The following is an 8,005-nucleotide window of genomic DNA, read 5'->3' as shown; positions in this document are numbered from 1 at the left end:
GGACTCTATTAGTCGTCATTGTTTAGGAATGATAAAGACACTGCTTTCTTTGTATCATGTTTCCTCAACTACTAAGTTTATACCTTTCTTACATTTCTTTATGATGCTATGCATTTTCTTCATTCTACATATATATATATATATATATATATATATATATATATATATATATATATGCGTGTCGTAGAAGGCGACTAAAAATATATATATATATATATATTGTTAAGGTTTGTGGAGTAGGCGACACAGAGCCGAACTGGGGGGAACGAAAACAAACGAGTGCATTCATATATCATTAATTATTTTTATATTTCTATTTTTTGATCACATATAAACAGGGTGATGTCACTGAAGACAAACAAGTACATTAGGCAATGGTGTCTTAAGGCTGGCTGTTGATAGCGTGTATAGCGGTGAGGAGACGGGCGTTGGCGGCTTTGATGCTAGCGACGGCTGGCGTGTCTCTGGGCAGGTCGGAGGCGGCCACACGGAAGCCGGAGCCATCCTGAGCGACGTACTTCCTCAGCTGGACGTCGCCGTCGGGGTTGACGTAGGAGAAGCTGCCGGCGGTGCGTCCCTTGTGATCGCGTGACTCCAGGCGGGTGTTGGGGCCTCCCCAGTGGCCGAAGGTGTACTCCCCGGTCTCAGCCTGGGAGCGGAACTGACCCCCGACGTGGGGGATGGCCACTGAAGGTGCGGGTGCCTCAGCGACGAGCACTGGGTCTTCGGGGACTTCGATTTGTACCGCCGCCTTTATCACAGGAGCCTTCAGGTCTACAGCGACGGTGGCGATGGGAACTTCGGGCTCTGCAACAAGCACCTTGACGGGGATGGTCTTGACTTCGACGGCTGCCGTGGCTGGGGAAGGTTTCCTGGTCCTCAAAGTAGGGGCGGGCACGGGTTCCTCAGCCTTCTTGGCAGGAGCAGGCTGTGGTGCTGCAGCCTTCAGGACAGGAGCAGGGATAGGTTCCTCAGCCTTCAGAGCAGGGGTAGGTTTGGGTTCAGCCTTCAGGACAGGAGCAGGGATAGGTTCCTCAGCCTTCAGAGCAGGGGTAGGTTTGGGTTCAGCCTTCAGGACAGGAGCAGGGATTGGTTCTTCAGCCTTCAGGGCTGGGGTAGGTTTGGGTTCCGCCTTCAGGACAGGAGCAGGGATAGGTTCTTCAGCCTTCAGAGCTGGGGTAGGTTTAGGTTCTGCGGCCTTCAGGAGAGGGACTGGTTCAGGTTTTTCTGCCTTCAGGATAGGGGCAGGCCTGGGTTCCTCTGCCTTCAGGATAGGGGCTGGCATGGGTTCTTTAGCAAGGACAGGCCTAGGTTCTGCTGCCTTCATGACAGGCCTAGGTTCCGCCGCCTTCATGACAGGCCTAGGTTCCTCAGCCTTCATGACAGGCCTAGGTTCCTCAGCCTTCATGACAGGCCTAGGTTCCTCAGCCTTCATGACAGGCCTAGGTTCTTCAGCCTTCATGACAGGCCTAGGTTCTTCAGCCTTCATGGCAGGCCTAGGTTCTTCAGCCTTCATGGCAGGCCTAGGTTCTTCAGCCTTCATGGCAGGGGCAGGCCTGGGTTCTGCAGCCTCAATGACCAGAGCGGATTTTGAACCGGCCACCTTCAGAAGCGTCTCGGGATGAGGGACATTTTCTGCGGGCGCGATGGCGAGGAGGGACTTGCCTAGTGGGACAGACTCACTCTCAACAGGTGCGGGTGGGGAGATCCTGACTGCTCCAGCAGGGGTATCGGGGAGGGGCAGTCCCTGAGGACAGCCCACACAGCAGCACACCACAGCCACAAGCTGAAAGGCCGAGGTCATTGGGTGAGAAATAGCCAAAGCTTGCGGTAGATGGATAGTCACTTGGATACAGGTGTTGGTTGCGATTAACTGTACTCTCTCTCTCTCTCTCTCTCTCTCTCTCTCTCTCTCTCTCTCTCTCTCTCTCTCTCTCTCTCTCTCTCTCTCTGCTGATTACCACAAGGGAAATGAAACAGGGAAAGTTCCCAAGTGCACTTTCGTGTAATGGTCACACCGTCAATCTTGTATCTCCCCTGACGGTGTGATCATTACAGGAATTTGCACTTGGGAACTTATCGTGTTTGATTTTCCTCGTGGTTACCAGCAAGTACTAGATCACGCGCACACACACACACACACACACACACACACACAAGAAGAAAAGAAAATATATATATATATAATTATGAAGACGATGACAATCGTATGAACGATTCAGATTAAACTCTATGTTTAAGGTGTTGGTTGCGTGGTTGAGTATTATCCTAAGCCAAGCAAATGTATATCTCTGTGTGGGTGTGTTGCAGCCAGCGGACATGTTCTCTGCCGTGGACATCCAAGACACAAGTTGCAACGCAATATTATTATCGCCTCGAGCGAATTCAGTGCATCCTAGCACTGCTGTAACGGTGTAGGTAGGAAGGACAGAATACGACGTCGATTCTTTGTTGGAAAAATGAGCGGACAGTCACGTATTTTTTCGTTTCTTGAACAGAGAAGTGACTTATTTATGTAGTAAATGCAGAGAATTCATGTTTCTTGATTTTCAAGTGTGATCTTGTTTGCAGATCTACGCGCTGAGCTGTGCGTATTTGTTCACGTTATTTCCAGCTGCTCTTTGAGCCAGAGGTTCATTTCAGATTCATCCTTTGACGGTGAAATCGTTTTAAGAGTGGTTTTGAACTTGTTCACTTGGGAAATTGTAGGTGAAATATTGACGTTAAGCCTTGAACAGGGAAAAGAGAAGCTGGTCTCAGTGTCGAGAAATACTTTTCCTCCCTGGTGTGTTAGTGGGCGAAGGTATATATACTTTTTAAGCAATTTTACAACAGATGTTAGTCACAGTGTCAGAGAAAATGGATGGATACATTAGTTTTCCAAGTGCAAACAACACCAACCATACCTGCAACTTATTCTTCATCCCGTTATGTGTACAGATACACATACAGCTGTAGCTTGGGATATACATACATACGTCTGCAGCTTGGGATATGCATACATACGTCTGTAGCTAAGGATATTATGATGGAAAAAGGGAGGAAAGATTTTATACTAAGACTGTTATAACAAAGGCTCTCCGTTGCCATCTGCCGTTCAGCGTGTGGTGGCTATGGAGGGAGGGAGGGGTGGTGGTGTAAGAAGGTGTGGTGGCCAGAGACGGAGGGCGCGGTGAGTGGAGGGTGTGGCGGCCAGAGACGGAGGGAGTGTTCGGTGAGGGAGGATGTGACGACCATAGAGAGAGGGCGTGGTTGTGGTGAAGGGAGAATGTGGTTGTCTGGGAGGAGGGAATGGTGAAGGAGGGTGTGGTGGCTCGGCAGAGAGGTAACGGTGGTGGTGAGAAATGCTATGGTGGCCAGGGAGGGAATGGTGGTGGTGAGGGAGGCTGTGGTAGCCACAGAGTACTTGCTGTGAGGCAGGGCTAGCGCGTAGCGCTTACCGCAGGGATAAAGAGAGGTACGAAGGAAAGTCGTATGAGCCGTATTGACATGATAGCTACGGTGGCCCAGAGGAGTGAGACTAGACAGCCACTGACGTGCTAGCTCCCTGTTCGTCCGTCACTACCGCATAGGCTGTAAGTGGTGGTGGTAGTGTGGTGGCTAGGGCAGGAGGGCGTGGGCGGTGTTGGTGAAGAAGGGCGTGGTAGCCATCTTCAGGAACGAGCAGGCGAGGGTTCGGAGGGTCCGAATATGCTAGTGTATTGAGACATTTCCTCCTGGTCGTCCCGAAGTGGGGCGCCAAGCTGCAGTCTCTTAACGTGTATCACACACACACACACACACACACACACACACACACACACACACACACGGCAGAGAACGTATCTGGACCTGTTTGGTGGGTCCTCGTCTTTGCACTACCGAACACGCAGAGGTGTCGCGCGGATTTGACCAATTTCATCGCCAGAGGAATGAGTAACTCTAAGGGCCAATCAGAGACCACACAACCCTGGCCTGTCCTCATGGCCCTCCCTCGCGTCCGCACGGCACCCCTGGAGGAGGAGAGTTCTACATGATAGAGCCACTGTGTAAACTTACACACGTGTGTTACACTCAGATCATGTGGCTGTTTAGGTCATGCATGGCATGGAACTCCCGTTCTACTGAATTAAGGAAGGTCGACTAAAGTGAGAGATCTTTTGATGATAGAAATGACAGATTTTATTATTATTTTTTTTTATCTAATGGGACTGCTTGATATCTGGAAGATATTTACATGTTATTTTAGTGGTATGTGAACCATTTATCTTTTTTTGGTGCAATTGTGTTTTTCTTCATTGGCATCGTTTTGACTATTTCGCCCCGATAGTGGAGACTGAACCTCCCTACCTCTTACATTTAGACATCATTCAGTATCATCGGGATTCTTTGTTTTTTCCGTGTGAAACTATTATTCTGATATAATCTTACTGTTTTTTTTTTTTCATGTGAAACTATTCTTATATCATTCTATCATTGGTGTTTTTTTTTTTCTCCGTGTGACACTCTTATTCTGATATCATTGGTGTGTTTTTTTTCCCATGTGGAAGTTATTCTGATATCATCGGCATTATTTTTTTTCCCCGTGTGAAACTGTTATTCTGATCATCCTATCATTAGTATTCTATTTTTTTTTCGTGTGAAATTTATTCTGATATCATCCGAAATAGATCGATCTTCTCAATACCTTCCTTTGCTCACGTTTCTCTCGACCGCGAGTTTCAGATAGGAATCCATCCCTCTCACACCACAGGTCCTCCCTCTCACTCCACAGGTCCTCCCTCTCACACCACAGGTCGTCACATCGTAACCATCACGAACAACTTCCTCAAACTTCCTTGAAATCACTGACGACACGTTCCGCACACTGGCGCGCACCTCACTCCTCAGCCCCACCACACTGGCGCGCACCTCACTCTCCTCAGCCCCACCACACTGGCGCGCACCTCACTCTCCTCAGCCCCACCACACTGGCGCCCTCACTCTCCTCAGCCCCACCACACTGGCGCGCCCTCACTCTCCTCAGCCCCACCACACTGGCGCCTCACTCTCCTCAGCCCCACCACACTGGCGCGCACCTCTCTCTCCTCAGCCCCACCACACTGGCGCCTCGCTCTCCTCAGCCCCACCACACTGGCGCCTCGCTCTCCTCAGCCCCACCACACTGGCGCCTCACTCTCCTCAGCCCCACCACACTTGGTTCTGATGGTGATGGTGGTGGTGGCCGTGGCACTCGTCCGCGAAACACGCACTTTGATGATTCCGCACCTCACGCAGGCAGGTTGTCTGACGAGTCTCGTCGGTGGTTTGAAAAGCACTTATATACGGCGTGTGTGTGTGTGTGGGGGGGGGGGGGGGGGGAGTGTTGGCCGCGCGGACGCGCAGTTTGGCTCGAGGGATGAAGGTGGGTGTGATCCTCTCTCGATCCCGGACGGACTGGTGGAGCGACGGGTTCTTGTTTTTTGAAGAAACAAGGAGTGAAAAAGTTGGGAGGGGAAGATTCTCGGGAATGCTGTGGTCAAGGGTGGGGTTGCTGGTGGAGGATGTGGGGGGGGGGGGGTTGTTGAAGGTTGGTGGATCGTAAGTGGAGGAGGGGTTACTTGGTTGTGGAGTTTAGTCGGGTTATTTGAAGGATCCGTGGGTTGTTGGTTGGCGGGGGACCATGGGTCGACTAGTGGGGACCATGAGTAGGTTAGTGGTGCTCGTGGGTCGGTTAGTGGGGCCCATGGGTAGGTTAGTGAGCCTCATGGGTTGGTTTGTGAGCCTCATGGGTTGGTTAGTATGGCCCATGGGTAGGTTAGTGAGCCTCATGGGTCGGTTAGTGGGACCCATGGGTAGGTTAGTGAGCCTCATGGGTTGGTTAGTGAGCCTCATGGGTTGGTTTGTGAGCCTCATGGGTTGGTTAGTATGGCCCATGGGTAGGTTAGTGAGCCTCATGGGTCGGTTAGTGAGCCTCATGGGTTGGTTAGTGTGGCCCATGGGTAGGTTAGTGGTGCTCATGGGTCGGTTAGTGGGGCCCATGGGTAGGTTAGTGAGCCCCATGGGTTGGTTAGTGAGCCTCATGGGTTGGTTAGTGGGGCCCATGGGCAGGTTAGTGAACCTCATGGGTTGGTTAGTGGAGCCCATGGGTTGTTAGTGGGGCCCATAGGGTAGGTTAGTGAGCCTCTATGGTTGGTTAGTGGAGCCCATGGGTCGAGTCCATGGGTCGGTTAGTAAGGCCCATGGCCAGTTAGTGAGGCCCATGGGTCGGTTAGTTGTGCCCATGGGTTGCTTAGTGGTACCCATGGGTCGGTTAGTGGTGCCCATGGGTTGGTTAGTGGTGCCCATGGGTTGGTTAGTGGTGTTCATGGGTTGGTTATTGAGGCCCATTGTTTGGTTAGTTAGCCTCATGGGTTGGTTAGTGAGGCCCAAGGATAGGCCTAAATATATTAGCACACACGTCTCACAGTCATTACATTGATATCTTTCATCACCAAATATATATGAAGAACTAGACATCCACTGTACGGAAACGAGGTAAAGTCACAGTGGCGTGTGTGTGAAGTCGCCTTTTCGCGTCTCTCTCTTTTCTTTCGTGCGTGTTCGCTTGGTTCCCGCGTGAGCGAGGTAGCGTCAGGAGCGGATGACTGAGCCTGGAAGAAAGAATCCTCGCTTGGCTCCTTCCCTTGTTCCTCCTTTCGTAATGGAAAGGCACCCAGGCATATGTCTTGCTCGATGCCTGGGAATCAGTGGATGTGTAAGGCATTTCAGACACAGACCGAGGAGGAACATAGCTTTTCTCGTGACATATTAGGAAAAACAAGGAAAAGGGATCTGTGAAAGACCTCCAATTCACGGAGAAGTTCCACGGAGAGAGAGAGAGAGAGAGAGAGAGAGAGAGAGAGAGAGAGAGAGAGAGAGAGAGAGAGAGAGAGAGAGAGAGAGAGAGAGAATGTGTCGGTAAAACTTCATCACACACACACACACACACACACAGATGCTGTACCAAGGCATCCACGCTGGTAGTCCCAGATGTTTCCTCTAGATCCTTTCCAGCAGATGTCGTGAGCGAAGTCAGAACACAGGGTAAGACGGCGAGGCTCAGTTTGGGCTGTGCCGGCTCTGACAACCCACCTCCCTCAACGATATCAGAGGGGGATGTGTGAGGAGGAACTTTTCATGACTGATTGCTCCCTGTTTGAAGTCTCAGCCACACACACTCGGCAGTTTCAAAACGACACTTCATGAGAGTTCAGGCTAAATGAATAAATGCCTCGGTATGCTTAAATGACGTGAGAGATCAGCGAGCAAAGAACATTGATTACGCATGAACTCGCAGGTAATTACTACGTGGGTTAATTTTGACATATTACACACGAGCGCCGCAGCAAGCAGAGGTTTGAGACTGACTGTTCTTACCAGGACTCTCATCTCTGCGGTAAAGGAGAAGACCCCTGATGAAGACGACCAGTGATGCTCCCGCAGATGAGACCCCGGCTTATATACCGGCGCATCCTCACCCCTCCTCTCTCCCCCCTCTTCCCTCCCTCCTTCGGTCCCTCCCCCCCATATTCAAGTTTCTTCGGTGCCCCTCAAATCCCCCCACCCTTTGGCTTTCGACCTTCCGCTGCACTAAGACTTGCGTAACGCCGGACTCGCTCAGCATGACAGATGTGTAACTGGGGACAGTCGGAGCCCCGTGGAGCAGGTCCCCTCCTTTACCCTACCACCGCTTGACAACACCCCAATCTCTCGATCAGCAGCTGGAAGCCGTAGGTCCATCCCTCCTCCTGCTGGAGGGAAGAGCGCCGGGGGTGGGGAAGTAACTTTTCCCCTCCCGGAGAAAGACAAAGGCAGGGTGTGGCCGCCTGCCGCAAGCGTCTCAGACGAGCAGCATTTGGTACTTGCCTGAACAAAGGAGCTGGGAACCTAGGATGTGATCATCGACTGCTAAATACAATTTTCTGTTGCGGTCGAGGTTGGGAACTCGAAGAGAAAACGGAGAGAGAAAGAAAAAAAGGGAAGTCAGATGAAGTCGAGACGAAGA

The 8,005-nt window shown here is 51.1% G+C and overlaps 1 protein-coding gene across 1 annotated transcript; it reads right to left on the bottom strand.

Moving 5' to 3' along the window:
• Positions 1-280: 280 nt before the first annotated feature.
• LOC139751514 (uncharacterized) lies at positions 281-7,472 on the bottom strand. The gene is made up of 2 exons (XM_071667010.1): positions 7,378-7,472; positions 281-1,786 (listed from the first exon to the last, which is right to left on the bottom strand). The coding sequence occupies exons 1-2, from the start codon at positions 7,387-7,389 to the stop codon at positions 383-385; spliced, it is 1,416 nt and encodes a 471-aa protein (XP_071523111.1). The 5' UTR covers positions 7,390-7,472; the 3' UTR covers positions 281-382.
• Between the last annotated feature and the right edge of the window lie 533 nt (positions 7,473-8,005).

This window comes from Panulirus ornatus, chromosome 11, assembly GCF_036320965.1.
Source record: "Panulirus ornatus isolate Po-2019 chromosome 11, ASM3632096v1, whole genome shotgun sequence".
Lineage (NCBI taxonomy): Eukaryota > Metazoa > Arthropoda > Malacostraca > Decapoda > Palinuridae > Panulirus > Panulirus ornatus.
The sequence above is the reverse complement of the archived record's forward strand: the minus strand, read 5'-3'. Positions and strand labels throughout refer to the sequence as shown.